This window comes from Amblyraja radiata, chromosome 32 (assembly GCF_010909765.2).
Source record: "Amblyraja radiata isolate CabotCenter1 chromosome 32, sAmbRad1.1.pri, whole genome shotgun sequence".
Lineage (NCBI taxonomy): Eukaryota > Metazoa > Chordata > Chondrichthyes > Rajiformes > Rajidae > Amblyraja > Amblyraja radiata.
This window is the reverse complement of record NC_045987.1, coordinates 6,418,523-6,439,157: the sequence shown is the minus strand read 5'-3', so window position 1 is coordinate 6,439,157 and position 20,635 is coordinate 6,418,523. Positions and strand designations below refer to the sequence as shown.

At 50.6% G+C, this 20,635-nt stretch overlaps 1 protein-coding gene across 1 annotated transcript; it reads right to left on the bottom strand.

Moving 5' to 3' along the window:
* Nucleotides 1–1,243: 1,243 nt before the first annotated feature.
* LOC116990963 (probable galactarate transporter) lies at nucleotides 1,244–18,018 on the bottom strand. The gene is made up of 9 exons (XM_033049165.1): nucleotides 17,725–18,018; nucleotides 13,376–13,494; nucleotides 11,133–11,280; nucleotides 8,775–8,937; nucleotides 7,258–7,465; nucleotides 6,501–6,694; nucleotides 4,324–4,408; nucleotides 2,667–2,864; nucleotides 1,244–1,773 (listed from the first exon to the last, which is right to left on the bottom strand). Exons 1-9 carry the CDS (start codon nucleotides 17,940–17,942, stop codon nucleotides 1,625–1,627), a joined length of 1,482 nt encoding a protein of 493 aa, XP_032905056.1. The 5' UTR covers nucleotides 17,943–18,018; the 3' UTR covers nucleotides 1,244–1,624.
* Between the last annotated feature and the right edge of the window lie 2,617 nt (nucleotides 18,019–20,635).

Here is a 20,635-nt window from a genome sequence, read left to right as displayed (position 1 = left end):
CATCAGTCATCGGGGCAGACATAGGCTATTCGGCCCATCGAATCTACTCCACCATTCATTCATGGCTGATCTATCTTTTCCCCTTAACCCCATTCTCCTGCCTTCCCCTCGTAACCCCTGACACACGGACTAATCAAATATCTGTCAACCTCCATCTCAAAAATACCCAACGACGGCCTCCACAGCCGTCTGTGGCAATGAATTCCACAGAATCACCACCCTCTGACTAAAGAAATTCCTCCTCATCTCCTTCCTAAAGGTATGTCCTTTAATTCTGAGGCTATGGCCTCTGGTTCTAAACTCTCCCACTAGTTGAAACATCCTCTCCACATCCACTTTATTCAGGTCTCTCACTGACCTTGAAGTCTTTGGAGTCATCGTGAGGGAACTACAGTGTAAAACGGTGCCGAAATGGCGGCTCTTGTATATGGACTCAGTGTGCTGCTCTGTACATTCAGTACGAACTAGGGGATTGTGCTATTGTGTGGTGGTAGTCTTGCTGAGCTGTATGCAAAAAATAAAAAAGCATTTTGCTGTACCTTGGTATACCTAATAATAAATAAACAATTGAAACCATAGCGTGAGTTACGTCAGGCACCGTTTTAAGCATAAGCAGAAGGAAGCAGTAGAGTTGCTGCCTTACAGTGCCGGAGACCCGGGTTCGATCCTGACTACGGGTGCTGTCTGCGCTTAGTTTGTATGCTCTCCCCGTGACCAGCGTGGGTTTTCTCCGGGTGCTCCGGCTTCCTCCCACATTCCAAAGACGTCCAGGTTTGTAGGTTAATTGGCTTCGGTAGTGTCCCTAGTGTGTGTAGGATTGTGTTGGTGTGCGGTGATCAGCCATGTTCACAGTGAATGGCGGTGCTGGCTCGAATGGCCGAATGGCCGACTCCTGCTCCTATTGTCTGCTGGTCGGCCCGGCCCCGCTTCCTCTCTGGGTGCCCGGAGCTCGTCAGGCAGCAGCACTAACCGCTGCAACACTCCGCCATGGGGAAAGCTGGGAGTTGGGAGGGAATAGTGAGATTGGCACAGCTGCTGCCTTACAGCGCCAGAGACCCAGGTTCGATCCTAACTATCGGTGCCATCTGTACTGACTTTGTACGTTCTCCCTGTGACCTGCGTGGGTTTTCTCTGGGAGTTCTGGTTTCCTCCCACACCCCTAAAGACGTACGGGTTTGTAGGCCAATTGGCTTGGTATAATTGTAAATTTTCCCTAGTGTGTTTGTGTGTGGGAAAGTGTTAGCATGCGGGGATCGCTGGTGGGAGTGGACACGGTGGGCCGAAGAGCTTTTTCCGTGTTGGTTCTCCAAGCAAAAACTAAAACTAAAAAACACGAGAGCGAGCAGCAGGTGCAAACAAAGACCTGAAATGCTGGAGGGATGTTGACCTCGTCCAACATTTGTATCTCCCACAGAGGGCGTAAGGAGGAGTTTGCTGCGGAATTTTTAAGTTATCAGCTGCACAGAGAGCAATATTATTTCTGGGCAGAACTGACATCTCCATGATGGGCCGAAGGGCCTTTTTCTGCACTGCCGCTCCTCAGACTGAACCCATTGTGCAATTGGCCACCTCCTACCATCCTGCCCAGCCACCCTCCCCTGCAGCCACGGCCTCACGGAAAACATCAGAAGTCTTCGTAAAGTTCCAGTTCGCTTGGTGACCTCTGGTCCAGGTCAAAGCTCTCAAACCCCAGTAGTGGCTGCGATTCCTCCTCACAAACCAGCTTCTGGTCCCAGCGCATTAGCACCAGTGAAAGGAGGAAGAGCAGGGATCCTGCAAGACAAGACAGTGTGGTAACACAGTTTAGTTTAGAGGGGTAAGGGGAGAGGCAAAGGGGAAGGGGGGAAGGATGAAATGGGGTTAGAGAAGGCAAAAGGAGACTTCTTCTTCTTCTTGCGTATGGCGTGCACAGCCTAAAGTTGTAAGACAACTTGTTCTGTTTGATCTTCTGTTTGTGCACGGCAGGTTGATTGCATTCGTTGAAACAGGGTGAACCACGTGAAGGTTGCAATCTCCCACCCCCCACAAAAAAAAGGAGACTAAGATGGAGAGACAATAGACAATAGGTGCAGGAGTAGGCCATTTGGCCCTTCGAGCCAGCACCGCCATTCAATGTGATCATGGCTGATCATCCCCAGTCAGTAACCCGTTCCTGCCTTCTCCCCATATCCCCTGACTCCGCTATTTTTAAGAGCCCTATCTAGCTCTCTCCTGAAAGCATCCAGAGAACCGGCCTCCACCGCCCTCTGAGGCAGAGAATTCCACAAACTCACCACTCTCTGTGAGAAAAAGTGTTTCCTCATCTCCGTTATAAATGGCTTACTCCTTATTCTTAAACTGTGTGTGGCCCCTGGTTCTGGACTCCCCCCAACATCGGGAACATGTTTCCTGCCTCTAGCGTGTCCAAGCCCTTAGCAATCTTATATGTTTCAATAAGAAAACCTCTCATCCTTCTAAACTCCATAGTGTACAAGCCCAGCTGCTCCATTCTCTCAGCATATGACAGTCCCGCCATCCAGCCAGAGGCTTGATACAGGAGATAGAGGAGGAATGGATACAATGTTGTGGCCATAATGGATTTGCTACAGTCAGTCACGTGAGGTTTGGCCTTCCCCGTGTGTTGTCATTACGGGGTGCGTGTGCCACGGGGTGGGTGTTGGACGTACCGGCCACGAACATGCCGGGACACAGGACGAGCAAGGCAAGGCGCAGGCTCCAGCGGCGGGTGAGGGGGGTGACCAGGAGAGGGGCGTTGCCACCGATGTTGGATATGATGAAGATGTAGATGGCCACGACGGGAGTGCGAACTGCGGGCGCGACCAGCTCCACCACGATCGTCAGCGCCACCCCGATGCCCATCTCACCTGCGGGGGGGGGGGGGCAAAGAGAAAGGGTAAAGGTCAAACCAAGAGAAACATCAGCAGAGACTCGCAGCTCACGGAGATCCCTTCACCGGACACACAACCCCCCCACATCCTCGTGGGAGCACAAACGCTCCGCACGCCCACCTTCCTTATTGTACGCAGGCTCTCTCCAGCACAGTGGCGCAGCGGTAGAGTTGCTGCCTTAAGCCCCTGTCCCACTTTGGAAACCTGAACGGAAATCTCTGGAGACTTTTCGCCCCACCCAAGGTTTCCGTGCGGTTCCCGGAGGTTTTTGTCAGTCTCCCTACCTGCTTCCACTACCTGCAACCTCCGGCAACCACCTGCAACCTCCGGGAACCGCACAGAAACCTTGGGTGGAGCGCAAAGTCTCCAGAGGTTTCCGTTCAGGTTTCCTAAGTGGGACACAGGGGCATTACAGCGCCAGAGACCTGGGTACAACCCTGACTACAGGCGCTGTCTGTATGCAGTCTGTACGTTCTCCTCTGTGACCTTTGGGTGGGTTTTCTCCGGGTGCTCCGGTTTCCACCTACACTCCACAGACTCCAGCGCAGGTTTGTAGGTTCACTGGCTTCTTGTAAATTGTCACTCGTGTGTAGAATAACATAGAACTAGTGTACGAGTGATCGGTGGCGGGTGCGGACTGGGTGGGCCGATGAGCATATATTGCCACACTGTGTCTCTAAAACTGAAACTATAAACAGTGTTGAACCTCCCCGTATGCACACGGAATCCATGTACAGTGAGGGCCTGTCCCACTTGGCCGTCGTTTACGCAACAGGCCGGTCGGTAGTGTCTGAGGTGTGACGGTCGCTCATGTCATCATGCGTCCGCACAGCCGTCTGGAGCGTGTGACGTCATTTGAAGTTAGACACAAAATGCTGGAGTAACTCAGCGGGACCGGCAGCATCTCTGGAGAGAAGGAATGGATGATGTTTCGGGTCGAGACTCTTCTTCTGTCGGAAGAAAGGTCTCGACCAGAAACGTCACCCATTGCTTCTCGCCGGTTCCGCTGAGTTACTCCAGCATTTAGTGTCTATCTCCGATCGTCTTGGCCCCGCTCTGGGAGTAGGAGTGGGGGCGGATCTGGAACCGCAACGGCCGTGAGCCCCAGGCCGAGCTTGGCGATCGTTTGCCTGCTTCTGCTGGAGGGGAGACGTTGCGCCGCGCCGCGCCAGGGTCTTGGGCCTGTCCCACTTTGGCCGTCAGTTACGCCACAGGCCGGTGGCGGGCGAAGGTTTCATGCAGGACGAAGTCCACACTCCTCCACGCCACTCCATGCGCCCGTCCCGCGCTACCCACACACTACCCAAGGGTTTCGGCCCGAAACGTTGCCTATTTCCTTCGCTCCATAGATGCTGCCGCACCCGCTGAGTTTCTCCAGCAATTTTGTCTACCTTCGATTCTCCAGCATCTGCAGTTCCTTCTTGAACAAACTCACCAATTATATTGGCCGGGATTAAAGAGATGAAGGAATATGGCGGTTTCAGCCAGAGTGCCCCGGCAACGAAAGGAGCTGCTGCTACCTGTAGGAGAGAGAGAACGAGAGAGAGAGAGAGAGAGAGAGGGTAGCTGTCCACTGTGACGGTGTGGATAATCACACCTGCACTGGGGCAAACCATGGGTAGTGTTGAGACCAGAACAGGCTGGCAATGGACCCTGGGCTCTCCCCACCTACAAAGGACTTCCGTCACTGAAGGTGTCCCCTCAACGCACGTCTCCGAAGCGTTGCGGCAGAGGGTTAGCGCGGCAACCATCTTGCAACCTCCCCGAGACGGCAGTCTGATCAGATGATTGCAATCAAAAGCCAGATAGCATGTGTTCAAACATCCCTCTGACTGTACAGTATTCCACTGGCCACAGGAGACTTCAACCAACAACCACCAGAAGTTGAAGATAAGACACACAATGCTGGAGTAACTCAGCGGGACAGGCAGCGTCTCAGGAGAGAAGGAATAGGTGACGTTTCATGGTCGAGACCCTTCAAAGCCAGACGCAAAATGCTGGAGTAACTCAGCGGGACAGTCAGCGTCTCTGGTGAGAAGGAATGGGTGACGTTTCGGGTTGAGAGACTTTTTCAGACGTCACCCATTCCTTCTCTCCAGAGATGCTGCCTGTCCCGCTGAGTTACTCCAGCATTTTATGTCTATCTTCGATATCTCCCTCAGTACTGCCCCACTCTAACAGTGCAGTGGCGTCCCAATATCTAACGGGGCCTCTCCTTGCCTTCTGGCTGCCCTTCACACCCACCATCCTCACCTTTGGACACCCCTATACGTAATCCTGATTGGGTCGCTCCTGGGCCTGGCCAAGCTGGCCATCCGCCAGTCACGGCGCCAGGCGGGAGAGGGCTCTGCCCGAACCAGCTGTCTGCCTCTTTTCCAAGGTTTTAGAGAAGGACTGTTTGGGACCGCTGGGCACCGCGGGGGGGGGGGGGGGGGCATTAGATAGACAAAATTGCTAGAGAAACTCAGCGGGTGCGGCAGCATCTATGGAGCGAAGGAAATAGGCAACGTTTCGGGCCGAAACCCAAGAGTTTCGGCCCGAAATGTTGCCTGTTTCCTTCGCTCCATAGATGCTGCCTCACCCGCTGAGTTTCTCCAGCATAGAACCATAGAAGATAGGTGCAGGAGTAGACCATTCGGCCCTTCGAGCCTGCACCGCCATTCAATATGATCATGGCTGATCATCCAACTCAGTATCCTGTACCTGCCTTCTCTCCATGCCCCCTGATCCCTTTAGCCACAAGGGCCACATCTAACTCCCTCTTAAATATAGCCAATGAACTGTGGCCTCAACTGCCTTCTGTGGCAGAGAGTTCCACAGATTCACCACTCTCTGTGTGAAAAATGTTTTCCGCATCTCGGTCCTAAAAGATTTCCCCCTTATCCTTAAACTGCGACCCCTTGTTCTGGACTTCCCCAACATCGGGAACAATCTTCCTCCATAAGGATTGTAATACAGTTATTTGAAAATGAACGTCTTAGATAATGAGTTAATTTTGCATTATGGGGGTGGGTGCGTTACCACAGTTTTCGTTTGTAAATGTTATTTTGTATCGTAATTGAATAAATTATTTTAGATTATTTTAAGAAGTCAGTGCAGTGGCCATGGTGCCAGTGAATCTGCCAAACCACACAGGCTTTGACATCCCCTCAGTGGAACCTTTCCCCTCACACCCTTGTAATGGATTGTCCGAACTACTTCCTACCGGCAGACGTTACAAGGCCTTCTAAGCCCGCACCTCCAGACTCAGGAACAGCTTCTTTCCCAGAGTTATAGCGGCTCTGAACCGGCCCTGCTGAGTGCCCCCCCCCCCCCTCCCCCCCCCCTCACGGACGGTCTCCCTCGGATGGTCACATCGCACAAACACATCTGCGCTTTAGTGTATTTTGACTATTTTACTGTTGTAATGATATTTTACAAACCATGTTCTCGGGGTATCTAAATCTAATTTTTAGTAGTTACTTAAGTTATGAAATCGGATGGAAGCTGCATACCTAAATCTCATTGCACTTATGTGTAATGACAATAAAATATATTATTATTATTATTATTATTAGTAGTCGGTCCAAAGGAGAGTGTGAGAGATAGCGGCCAGTGTGAGTCAAGGCTTACCTGACTGAAGACCAAGACCCACACGCGGGCGTACAAGCCTCTTCTCTTGACCAATTGATCCGCAATAAGCCCTCCAGCAACTGCTCCAATGCAGCCCCCCACTAGCGGTATCCATGACAACCAGCGGCCCACGTCCACGCCGCTGAAGTACAGGTTGAAATATACTTGGGTGTTGTAGGCCCAGACATACCCTGCTGGAAATGGGAAAACAATATCTCAACACCAACACCATTCCCCCCCCCCCCCCCCCCCGGTGAGATGTAGCAACACAAAACATCTACTGACCACACATCTTTCTCTCGTTTCACACAATGGGTGGTGGGCGAATGGAACGAGCTGCCAGAGGAGGTAGTTGAGGCAGGCAGGTACTATCACAACATTTAAAGGGCATTTGGACAGGTACAGGGATAGGAAAAGTTTAGAAGGATATGGGCCATACGTGGGATTATTATAGATGACCAGGGATCACCCCCTGCCCAGTAACCGACACACACAAAGGACAATTTGACAATTTACCAAAACCAATTAACCAACAAGCCTGTACGTCTTCGGAGTGTGGGAGGAAACCAGAGCACCTGGAGAAAACCCACGTGGTCACAGGGAGAACTCCGTACAGACAGCTCCCGTGGTCAGGATTGAACCCGGGTCTCTGGTGCTGTAAGGCAGCAACTCTACCACTGCGCCATAACTGCCCACCTCTCTTGGCTCTGGATTGTCTCTCTGTATCTCTCTCTCTCTCTCTCTCCCACTCACTTACCAGCATTCCTGACAGAGCCAGCGAAGGAGAAGAGCAGGAGTGAGGGCCTGAGGAAGGGCCGCAGACCCTGCACCAGCTTGTGCCGGAGGCCGAGACCACGGGCGCTGGCGCTGCCCCTCCTGGTCGCAGCCTCCCGGACCGTCAGCAGCAGGACGGCGCTCACGACAAACCCGGGGAGAGCGCTGAGGAAGAACGCCCATCGCCAGCCCTGAAACAAGCACAGGGTCACACACGTGCACCCACCCCACCCCCCCCCCCCCCCCCCCGCCACAAACCTGCTCAGATTAACCCAGGCGGCAGTGGACCCCAAGACGATGGGTATGTTTAAGGAATAGGTTGACACATTCTTGATTAGTACGGGTGTCAGGGGTTATGGGGAGGAGGCAGGTGAGCGGGGTCGTGAGGGAAAGGTGGGTCAGCCATGATTGAATGGCGGAGTAGACTTGTTGAGCCGGATGGCCTCACTCTGCGCCGACAACTTATAAACCCTTTAAGGTCACGAACAGCAAAACAAGAACTCCTCCTTCTCTCCCCGATGGCAATTCCCACGTGTAATGATCTATAACCCTCCCTGTCAATTCTGTCCAAAGCACCTCATATCATCCGTGGCTCGGACTAGTGGACCAGCTGGCTGGATTAATGCACATTCAGCATGAAAAGTTGGTTGATGGTCAGCATCAACTCAATGGGCTGAAGGGCCCGTTTTGGTCATCGAATTGTATGGAGCTAGTCGTGATCAGAAAGTGGTTATTGCCGTATCATTAGTGAGAAGGTGAGGAGGAGTTTCTTCAGTCAGGGGCTGGTGAATCTGTGGAATTCATTGCCACAGATGGCTGTGGAGGCCAAGTCATTGGGTATTTTTAAAGCGGAGATGGTCAGATTCTTGAATAGTAAGCAAGAGCACCTGGACCAAACCCACATGGGCACAGGGAGAACATGAATAAGTTAGGTCTTTATTCTCTGGAGCGCAGAAGGTTAAGGGGGGACTTGATAGAGGTCTTTAAAATGATGAGAGGGATAGACAGAGTTGATGTGGACAAGCTTTACCCATTGAGAGTAGGGAAGATTCAAACAAGAGGACATGACTTCAGAATTAAGGGACAGAAATTTAGGGGTAACATGAGGGGGGACTTCTTTACTCAGAGAGTGGTAGCTGTGTGGAATGAGCTTCCAGTGGAAGTGGTGGAGGCAGGTTCGATGGTATCATTTAAAAATAAATTGGATAGGTATATGGATGGGAAAGGAATGGAGGGTTATGGTCTGAGTGCAGGTAGATGGGACTAGGGGAAAATAATTGTTCGGCACGGACTTGTAGGGCCGAGATGGCCTGTTTCCGTGCTGTAATTGTTATATGGTTATTATATGGTTATATGCAACCTCCGTACAGACAGCACGGAGGTCAGGATTGACGCAGTGAAGCAGCAACTCTACCAGCTGCGCCAGTGTGCGGCCACGAAGGGCAAGGTTTAGCTAGAGTCGGCGGGTACAGGAATGCCAGGACAGGTGAAGAACCGTACCTGCCCCAGGATGTTGGCTCTGGTAACGTAGTTGCCAATAGCGTAGGAGAGGCTGTAGCCAGCGTAGATGCCCCAGTTGTAGAAGCCAATGGCCGAGCCTCGAGTCACCTTGGGGAAGTAGTCCACGATCAGACTGATGGCAAACGGCGTGCATCCCGCCTCACTGAGAAACAGGGGACACCAGGCGTTGAAAACAAAGCATCGCAACATAGGAAACATTCATGGTTTTAGGGAATCAGCCAGAATAGAAAAAGCCTTTCAATACATTGAGCCTGTGCCTTCACTTCTAGAAGCTGCCAATGAGACATCGAAATATAGAAAAATAGGTGCAGGAGTAGACCATTTGAGCCAGCACCGCCATTCAAGGGGGGTTTCGGCCCGAAACGTTGCCTATTTCCTTCACTCCATAGATGCTGCTGCACCCGCTGAGTTTCTCCAGCACTTTTGTGTACCTTCGATTTTCCAGCATCTGCAGTTCCTTCTTAAACACATTCAATATGATCATGGCTGATCATCCAAAATCAGTACCCCGTTCTGGATTTTCTCCCCATATCCCTTGATTCCCATGCCCCAATAGCTAAATCTATCTCTCTCTTGAAAACATCAAGTTAATTGGCCTCCACTGCCTTCTGTGGTAGAGAATTCCACAGATTCACAACTCTCTGGTTGAAAAAGTTTTTCCTCATCTCAGTCCTAAATGGCCCACCACTTATTCTTAAACTGTGACCCCTGGTTCTGGACTCCCCCAACATCGGGAACATTTTTCCTGCATCTACCCTGTCCAATCCTGCAAGAATTTTATATGTTTCTATAAGATTCCCTCTCATCCTGCTAAATTCCAGCGAATACAAGCCCAGTCGACCCATTTTTGCATCATATGTCAGTGCCGCCATCCAGGGAAGTTAACCTGGTGAACCTACGCTGTACTCCCTCAATAGCAAGAATGTCCTTCAGGACCTACTCCAATGTCCTAGACCCAGAGCTTCCTAACTTCCCTCCTGCAAGTTGCCACATAATCTGCTTCCCATCTGGTCAATTGATGCACCTGGGTCATAAATACATGAAAGGCAATCCCACCCTCCTCAACTCTTGTGTCCGTCACCTTGTACACCATTGAATCATCTTGAATCACCATCACCTTGTTGTTTGACGACAGGCCCTTCAGCCGATTGGAATAAGTTCTCGTTTATCCCATTGTAACCTTTCATGGACCTTCAATATTAGTGGCCCAGGCTTCCCCTGACCCTCCAGACATGGTTCCATCCCGACTATGGGTGCTGTTTGTATGGAGTTTGCACGTTCTCCCCGTGATCGGCCTGGGTCCCCCCCCCCCCCCCCCCCGAGATCTTCGGTTTCCTCCCACACTCCAAAGTCACACAGGTTTGTAGGTTAAGGAAGGAACTGCAGATGCTGGTTTAAACCAAAGATAGACACAAATTGCTGGAGTAACTCAGCGGGACCGGCAGCATCTCTGGAGAGAAGGAATGGGTGACGTTTCAGGTCAAGACGTAGGTACAGCAGGCAGTGAAGAAAGTGAATGGCATGTCGGCCTTTATAACAAGAGGACTTGAGTATAGGAGCAAAGAGGTCCTTCTGCAGTTGTACAATGCCAAAGTGAGACCACACCTGGAGTATTGTGTGCAGTTTTGACCCCTAATCTGAGGAAGGACATTCTGGCTATTGAGGGAGTGCAGGGTAGGTTTACAAGGTTAATTCCCGGGATGGCGGGACTGTCATATGCTGAGAGAATGGAGCGGCTGGGCTTGTATACTCTGGAGTTTAGAAGGATGAGAGGGTATCTTATTGCAACATATAAGATTATTAAGGGTTTGGACCCACTGGAGGCAGGAAACATGTTCCCGATGTTGGGGGAGTCCAGAACCAGGGGCCACAGTTTAAGAAAAAGGGGTAAGCCATTTAGAAGGGAGACGAGGAAACACTTTTTCTCATAGAGAGTGGCGAGTCTGTGGAATTCTCTGCCTCAGAGGGCGGTGGAGGCCGGTTCTCTGGATACTTTCAAGAGAGAGCTAGATAGGGCTCTTAAAGATAGTGGAGTCGGGGGATATGGGGAGAAGGCAAGAACGGGGTACTGATTGGGGATGATCAGCCATGATCACATTGGATGGCGGTGCTGGCTCGAAGGGCCGAATGGCCTACTCCTGCACCTATTGTCTATTGAGACCCTTCTTCAGACTTCAGGTTTGTAGGTCAATTGACTTGGTGTGAATGTAAGATTGGCCCTAGTTTGTGTGGGATAGTGTGTGAGGGTCGCTGGTCGGTGCGGACTGGGTGGGCCGAAGGGCCTGTTTCCGCGCTGTATCTCTAAACTAAACTGTAAACGGAGTGTGCTGGCATCACCTGATCCCTTGCCCAAAGCGCAGCAGTACCAGGTGCCAGTATCGCTTGGCAAAGCCCATCAGGAACGTCATCAGGCTCCAGAGGAAGACACTGGCCGACAGGAAATTCTTCCGATTCACAGAATCCGCCATAAACCCGACGACAATCCCTGCGACAAGAAAACGCCGGAATCTGGTATTAAAGTGTTGTCATCAGATGCCGGGGGGGGGGGGGGGGGGGGGGGGGGGGGGGAATGATCTCAATGTTGGAAAACCTCTGACTCAAAACACTGCGACACACACCACTCAAACATAGAGGCTGTGTAACATCTGTAGGATGCAACCGCAGGTGCTGGTTTATGCCAAAGACAGACACAAAATGCCGCAGTAAAGGGCCGGTCCCACCAGCATACGACTCCATGCGGCAAGCACGACCTAACCAGAAGCGGGGGCCGCACGGAGGTCGAGTGAGTGATGTGAAGTGCGAGCGAAGTCCGCGGGAAGTTCGTGCGTGACGTACGGTGTCGAGGCGGCTGCGGGCCGGCAGGCCGTTGCCGCGCGGAATTTTTGAACACGGTCAGTTTTTCGGAGCCCTGCGCGATGTCGGGACCAGCTCCGCACAACTCCATACGGCTCCGGCGATCTAAGTGGGACCGGACCCGCGAGGCCGTACGGCTCAAGCGACCACGTTAGGTAGCGCTTGCCGCATGGAGTCACATGCTCGTGGGACAGGCCCTTAACTCAGTGGGACAGGATGCAACTCTGGAGAAGTGTAATGGCTGACGTTTCGGATCAAGAACCTTCTCTGAAGAAAGGTTTCGACCCGAAACGTCACCCATTCCTTGTCCCGCTGAGTTACTCCAGCATTTTGTGCCTAGCAAAGTAACATCGCGCATTGGACTCAGAGGTAAGTCCCTATTCCATGTGGACATAGCCTGATCCAAAATTGACTTCCATCTCTATGGGATCTGGAGGACACAATTGTTGGGCTTTTATTCGTTGACTCCTCCCCTCCTGTAGAACTATGCATTGTATTTGTAACACCCACTATTCCTACACCGACCCATTGCATCTGCACCTGGCCTCCGCACCTGTACCAATATACCCTTACCTGCCCACCACACCTGTACCGACCATGGTACCTACACAAGCATACCATACCTGTATCTACATCAGCCCACTGCACATGTACCAATTACTGTACCTACACCAATCTACCACACCTGTACCAACTCATTGCAGCTGCACCAGCCCACACCTGTACCAACTATTGTACCTACAACAGCACGCCACACCTGCACCAACCCACCACACTTATGCTACGCCAGCCCACACCACCTGTACCGACCTACTGTATCTACACTAGCACACACACCACCTGTATCGGTCATTGTACCTACAACAGCCCACACCTGTACCAACCACGGTACCTCCACCAGCCCACAGCACCTCTACGAGCCACTGTAGCTACACACCAAACACCACACCTGTACTAACAACTATACCTACACCAGCCCACTACACCTGTGCCAACTTACAGCCCACCGCACACCTGCATCAAACCAGGTGGCTTCCCACCTGTCGCCTCCCTTACCTGGAGCAGGATCGCACCAGGTAGACAAAAATGCTGGAGAAACTCAGCGGGTGAGGCAGCATCTATGGAGCGAAGGAAATAGGCAACGTTTCGTGCCGAAACGTTGCCTATTTCCTTCACTCCATAGATGCTGCCTGCACCCGCTGAGTTTCTCCAGCACTTTTGTCTACCTTCGATTTACCAGCATCTGCAGTTCCTTCTTAAAACAAGAGGACATGACTTCAGAATTAAGGGACAGAAGTTTAGGGGTAACATGAGGGGGAACTTCTTTACTCAGAGAGTGGTAGCGGTGTGGAATGAGCTTCCAGTGGAAGTGGTGGAGGCAGGTTCGTTGGTATCATTTAAAAATAAATTGGATAGGCATATGGATGAGAAGGGAATGGAGGGTTATGGTATGAGTGCAGGCAGGTGGGACTAAGGGAAAATAATTGTTCGGCACGGACTTGTAGGGTCGAGATGGCCTGTTTCCGTGCTGTAATTGTTATATGGTTATATGGTTAAACAGCATCGCACCAGTACTGGTCATCTGATGCCATGTCCCTTAGAGTCAGCAGGTCAATGGTTCCCAACTGATACAGATCCAGACGAACATCAAACGTGTGCTCCAAGCTTCACTTGCTCACAGCGATGTGCTTGGTGCGTTAGACAACACTGCTCAAATAAGCACTCACCTGTCAAGGTGTAGACAAGGACGAAGACAGGACCAGCCATGATTTGATACTCCCATCCAGTCCCATCGTAGTTCCATTGACAATATTGTGTCTGGTTCTCGCTGTGGAAGGAGAGACAGCTGGGAAGGAACAATAGCTTTGGTTATTTAAAAAACTGTAAAAAGCACAGAGCTTACAGCCATTGTGTGGGTCTCTTCCTCTTTCACTCATTTTAGATGATGTTGCAACCACTCCCCGACACTCTCCCACGAATGGTCGGTCAGTGACTATTCAAACCCCTTCTCATCTTTCGCCTTCATCCGTTATCCAACAGTCACAGATTGTACAGGATGTACCTGTGGTCAATTTTATCTGCCATTATCCTGTGCATTGGACTGGAGGGCGGCAGCTTCGACCACCCCGGGCCGCGGAGCTTGAACCGGCTCGTTCGCGGAGCTCGGTTGAGCCGCGGGACTGACTTAACATCGCCCGGTGGGGTAACAACATATCGCCTCAGCGCAGAGGGAGAAGGAGGAGGGAAGAGACAAAAACCCTAAGATTTTTGCCTCCATCACAGTGAGGAGGTGTCTGGTGAACTCACTGTGGTGGATGTTAAGGTACACAAAAATGCTGGAGAAACTCAGCGGGTGCAGCAGCATCTATGGAGCGAAGGAAATAGGTCGTTTCGGGCCGAAACCTTATTGTTAATGTTGGATGTAAAGGTAGATGTTAATTTGTGTTTATTGTGTGTTTTGTTGTTTATTATTATATGTATGGCTGCAGGCAACGACATTTCGTTCAGACCGAAAGGTCTGAATGACAAATAAAGGATCTAAGTCTAAGTCTAAGTCTAAGTTCAGTCTCCTAGCTGGTCTTCAAGGAATACCTGCTATATAAACTTGCAAATAATAAGGGAGCCAACAGGGAATATGTTTCTACATTGATTTTTGGATAGGCCAAAAAAAGACACAAAGTGCTGGAGTAACTCAGCGGGTTAGGCCGCATCATAAGGTCATGGGGAATAGGAGTAGAATTCTCTACTGAGACCAACACTCAGCTGGTCACAGCCTCCCAACTCAGAGATTACCCTGGGACCACTCCATTAACCACTCCTCAATCTCATGCCAGTGTGTTTCAATAGTACATTAACGGTAGAGTTACACAAAGTGTATTTCGTATCAGTTTATAGCAGGGGAAACTGAGGAAATACAAAAATAGAAGAGAAACTAAAACTAAATAGGAGGAACTTACTGACTGCAACATTAGTTGTCGAGTGGAGATGAGGAAGATGGGCGTCACGGTGGAGTTACTGCCTCACAGCGCCAGAAACCCAGGTTCGATCCCGACTACGGGTGCTGTCTGTACGGAGTTTGTACATTCTCCCTGTGACCCTCTGGGTTTCTCCGGATGCTCTGGTTTTCTCCCACACTCCAAAAACATACATGTTTGTAGGTTAATTGGCTTGGGTAAAATTGTCCCTAGTGTGTAGGATGGTGCTAGTGTACGGGGATCGCTGGTCGGCACGGACCCGGAAAAGGGGAAAAATAGATCAGCTGTGTTCGAATGGCAGAGCAGACTCGATGGGCCGAATGGCCTAATTCTGCCCCGATGTCGTGTGGGTCTTGTAACAAAATCAAGAACATTACCTGGAGACACAAGGAACAGCACATGCTGGAATCTTGCCTGGAGGACAAAGTGCTGGAGTATCTCAACAGGTCAGGCAGCATCTGTGGAAGGGGAGTCTGAAGAAGGGTTTCGGCCCGAAACGTCGCCTATTTCCTTCGCTCCATAGATGCTGCTGCACCCGCTGAGTTTCCCCAGCAATTTTGTGTACCATCTGTGGAAGGGCCTCTCCATTCCCTCCACAGATGCTGCCTGAGCCACTGAGTTACTTTGTGTTATCCACCCACTAGCGATTAGGCTCGGTGGTAGCAACCTCGCTTCAGTGTAAGGTGGCTGCAAGTTCAAACCCAAGTGAATGACTCAATCCAGAGAGCACTGCGCTTCCAACCCTTCTGACCAGTGGTTAGATCGAGACCTCTTACATAGCCCAACTTGGACAGTGAAAGGGCATGTTCCACTTGTTGCTCCAGCCAGTAGTTCCAACCCCCCCAACCACCCCTGCCCCCAATCATTCATCGCCGAGCTGTGCATAAAATCATTGGGACTGCTTGTATGTTTTTTTTGCACAAAATGAGTTCTAGTAAAAGACCATCAATTGGAGAGTAGGTAGATAAAAATGCTGGAGAAACTCAGCGGGTGAGGCAGCATCTATGGAGCGAAGGAAATAGGCAACGTTTCAGGCCGAAACCCTTCGTCAGACTGATGTGAGGGTGGGGGAAGAAGAAAGGAAGAGGTGGAGTCAGAGGGCTGAGGGAGAGCTGAGAAGGGAAGGAGAAAGTAAGGACTGCCTGAAATTAGAGAAGTCAATTTGCATACTGCTGTGTGATTTACATGACCATGTCAAAGGAGCAGATTTAGGCCACGTGGACCATCGAGTCTGCACTGCCATTCCATCACAGTTGATCTGTTTTTCCCTTCACCCCATTCTCCTCCCCTTAACCTATAACACCCTTCTGCAGCATATTTCAGCATTTTCTGATCATATTTGTAAAATGACGTTATTTCTATCCCTCTCTTCACGCTCACTGTCATTTCAATTTCCCGGCGTTTCATCCTCCACCACCTGCCATTTTCTCGACATGAAAAACCACAAGGGGTACTTCCTAGTTCCATTTAATTTGGTTGAAAATCCCCCCCGTGAAAATTATCTTCCTGTTTCCACAAACCTTGGCCTGGTTTAAAGTTGCTGCCCCAGTCAATAGACAATAGACAATAGGTGCGGGAGTAGGCCATTCGGCCCTTCGAGCCAGCACCGCCATTCAATGTGATCATGGCTGATCATCCCCAATCAGTACCCCGTTCCTGCCTGCTCCCCATATCCCCTGACTCCGCTATCTTTAAGAGCCCAATCTAGTTCTCTCTTGAAAGTATCCAGAGAACCTGCCTCCACCGCCCTGTGAGGCAGAGAATTCCACAGACTCGCCACTCTCTGTGAGAAAAAATGTTTCCTCGTCTCTGTTCTAAATGGCTTACTCCTTATTCTTAAACTGTGGCCCCTGGTTCTGGACTCCCCCAACATCGGGAACACGTTTCCTGCCTCTAGCGTGTCCAAACCCTTAATAATCTTATATGTTTCAATGAGAACACCCCTCATCCTTCTAAACTCCAGAGTGTACAAGCCCAGCTGCTCCATTCTCTCAGCATATGACAGTCCCGCCAACCCGGGAATTAACCTTGTAAACCTACGCTGCACTCCCCTTAATAGCAATAATTGCTATTCTTGACAGTCCTCCTGCCCCTTGCCTAGCCCAGCCCACCACAGAACCAGGCCACCGTGATCTGACCCCACTCCTGCTCAGACACCTCAGACAAAAGCTCCACGCTTGACATTCATCCTCTCCGGCCTTTCCAAAGCGTCCAGAACGCCCCTTGTCGCTGAAACCTTATTCTCTCATCGTGTTCTCTCGCTTCCGACACTGGGAGTTTTGGTTGGTTGGTTGAAAGATACAGCGTGGAAAGATACAGGCCCTTCGGCCCACCATCGATCACCCGTTCATACTAGTTCTATGTTATTCCACTGACACATCCACTCTCTACACACCCGGAGGCCAATTCACCAACCAACCCGCACGTCTTTGCGATGTGGGGGGGGGGGGGGAGGAAATCCATGAGGTCACAGGGGGAGCGTGCATACTCCACACATACAGACAGAACCAGAGGTCAGGATTGAACCTGGGCCTCTGGCGCTGTGAGGCAGCAGCTCTAGCAGCCGCGCCACTGTCTCGCCCCAAGGTTGAATCGTCACTTGAGCCTCTCCAATAAAACCCAGTTTATTCCCAATCTTATTCATGGTACAATGAATGTCAACCCAATCTCAGTCTTGAACCAATACTCAACCACCGTTCCTCTGAGGCCACTCCTCGCCCCTCCCTCGTGTCCCAGTCATGGCAAATGTTGCTAATGTGTAGGAAGGAACTGCAGGTGCAGGTCTAAACCGTAAATAGACACAAAATGCTGGAGTAACTCAGCGGGTCAGGCAGCATCTTGAGAAAGGGAATAGGTGATGTTTTGGGTTGAGACCCTTCTCCTCAAACATATTCCCCAACCTCAAGTCCTGACCCCCCCACACATACACACATTCTCTCCCTGATCCCATTCTCCATCTCGCCCCCTCCCCTGACTCAGGGAAGATGGGAACACTCAGCGGGTCGGGCAGCATCTCTGGAGAGGAGCAGCATGAAGCTTTCAGGTGGAACTCGTGTTGCCAGCTCTGGTAACCCCCCCCCCCCCCCCCCCAATCTTCTCACCTCTCTTGGGAGCTGGCGTTGCGACACTGCACCTTGCTCCCCTCCGCACCCCCGGCCGAAAGACAGCTTCTATCCCCAAACTCCAAGTCCTGCGCCAGCGGTTGTATCACGATGGCCAGGACATAGCGATCAAGCTGGTTGAGCAGATAGGCGGCGAGGAGACAGCAGAGAACATACACAGGGTAGGAGCCTGCCTGGCAGAAGCCGAGGGCTCCCATCGACTGGAGCAGTGGCGCCCGAGCAGGTTTAACAGGAACGTCTCACTCTAACAACCCCGGGACGGGAACAAGGCTCACAGCTTTCTCGTGTTTGCAGAAACATCCCTCCCCCCCCCCCTCACCAACCAACCAACCACCGCGGAGGCAGACGTTCAAATCTCAGGTTAATTTCACTTCCCGAAACGCTGCAGAGACAAGTGTAGGAAAGTCCAGCAAAGGCGATGGCGGCCGAAGACAATGCTACTTACTTTGTTACTTTATTACTTTGCTACATGCCTCGGCAACACAAAATATTCCGCATGGAGTCAGGTGGTGGTGGTGGTGGTGGTGGTGGTGGGGGTTGGGGGTGGGGGTGGGGGTGGGAATCCCTGGAGAGTCAGCTGATATAATGAAACTTTAGTCCTTCAGCGAGGGTCAGCTGTGGAACAGAGAACTCGGCGAAACACTCAGCTTGGAGGGAAATGTGGAGAGAGTGGATGTGGGGAGACAGATGTGTACAGCAATTCGTTCTTCCCCCGCACAATTAAAGCATGGAATAATCTCCACCCTACCATAGTTACCCAACCAGATGCAACTAAATTTAAGGTAGCTCTTGCTTCCCAATAACCCTTTCTGGCTCAAGTCCTCCCTCCACCACCTCCAGTTTGAATTCCATTTGCAATATTTTGGAGGACCAAGAAACCAAGAGGAGGATGTTTCCACTGGTGGGAGTCTGGGGCCAGAGGCCAGAGCCTCAGAATAAAAAGGCATGCCTTTAGATATGAGATGGAATTTATTTAGTCAGAGGGTGGTGGCTGTGTGGAATTCATTGCCAAGTCAATGGATAGATTTAAGGCAGAAATTGACAAGATTCTTGATTCTTCTTCTTGCGTATGGCGTGAAGTTGTAGGACAACTTGTTCTATTTGATCTTATTTGTTTGTGCACGCCAGGTTGATTGCATTCGTCGAACCAGGGTGGACCACGTGCAGGTTGCAATCTCCCACCCCAAAGATTCTTGATTAGCGCGGGTGCCAGGGGCCGCAGGGCGAAGGCAGGAGAAACATAGAAATTAGGTCCAGGAGTAGGCCATTCGGTCCTTCGAGCCTGCACCGCCATTCAATATGATCATGGCTGATCATCCAACTCAGTATCCTGTACCTGCCTTCTCTCCATACCCTCTGATCCCCTTAGCCACAAGGGCCACATCTAACTCCCTCTTAAATATAGCCAATGAACTGGCCTCAACTACCCTCTGTGGCAGAGAGTTCCAGAGATTCACCACTCTCTGTGTGAAAAAAGTTTTTCTCATCTCGGTTTTAAAGGATTTCCCCCTTATCCTTAAGCTGTGACCGCTTGTCCTGGACTTCCCCAACATCGGGAACAATCTTCCTGCATCTAGCCTGTCCAACCCCTTAAGAATTTTGTAAGTTTCTATAAGATCCCCTCTCAATCTCCTAAATTCTAGAGTATAAACCAAGTCTATCCAGTCTTTCTTCATAAGACAGTCCTGACATACCAGGAATCAGTCTGGTGAACCTTCTCTGCACTCCCTCTATGGCAATAATGTCCTTCCTCAGATTTGGAGACCAAAACTGTACGCAATACTCCAGGTATGGTCTCACCAAGACCCTGTACAACTGCAGTAGAACCTCCCTGCTCCTATAGTCAAATCCTTTCGCTATGAAAGCTAACATACCATTCGCTTTCTTCACTGCCTGCTGCACCTGCATGCCTACTTTCAATGACTGGTGTACCATGACACCCAGGTCTCGCTGCATCTCCCCTTTTCCTAATCGGCCACCACTTAGATAACAGTCTGCTTTCCTGTTTTTGCCACCAAAATGGATAACCTCACATTTATCCACATTATACTGCATCTGCCAAACATTTGCCCACTCACCCAGCCTATCCAAGTCACCTTGCAGTCTCCTAGCATCCTCTTTCCTGGATAAAGTCCAGTAAAGTCCGATTATAGATGGTAAGGTCTCCAATGAGGTAGATATTAGCTCAGTACGATGTCCAGTTGATCATCGCCCATCACTGAACTCAAATAATGTAGGTGTTGGAAACCAATTATATCAACCCAAACTATTGTACAAAATTCGGCCTTCTTAAACTCTCGTCAATCTACTGAATGTTAAATTATGTTCCAATGGGGATGAGAGGGTAAGATCAGCCATGCTTGTATGGCGGAGTAGACTTGATGGGCCGAATGGCCTAATTCTGCAGATGGACACAAAATGTTGGAGTAACTCAGCGGGGTCAGGCAGCATCTCTGGAGAAAAGGAATAGGTGACGTTTCGGGGCAAGACCCTTCTTCAGACCGAGTCAGGGGAAAGGGAAACAAGAGATATAGAGGGTGGTGTAGAGGGATATCTAGAAGAAATAAATGAAAGATATGCAAAAGATGTAATGCCGATAAAGGAAACTGGTCATTGTTTGCTGGTTGAGAACGAGTACAATGAGACTCAACAAGATGACTTTGAAGCTGGTACGACTTGGGTGGGAGGGATGATTCTTAGAACGTGAGGTCGGCTAGAGAAAGGAGACGGCAGATAGCTGGACAGGAATTATAGATTTCAGGAGTTACGGGGTCAGGATTCCTAAAATTCATTCGGGGGAAGGAAGGGACGCCTGAGTGATATTCATTTTAGTTTAAGGTAGACAAAAATGCTGGAGAAACTCAGCGGGTGAGGCAGCATTTATTGAGCG

Coding starts and splice junctions, on each gene's coding strand:
- LOC116990963 (XM_033049165.1), bottom strand. CDS start 17,942: ATGGGAGCCCTCGGCTTCTGCCAGGCAGGCTCCTACCCTGTGTATGTT. Junction 7,466..8,774: donor GAGCCAACATCCTGGGGCAG/GTACGGTTCTTC, acceptor TGCTTGTTTCAG/GGCTGGCGATGGGCGTTCTT. Junction 1,774..2,666: donor TCCCGGCATGTTCGTGGCCG/GTACGTCCAACA, acceptor CTTGTCTTGCAG/GATCCCTGCTCTTCCTCCTT.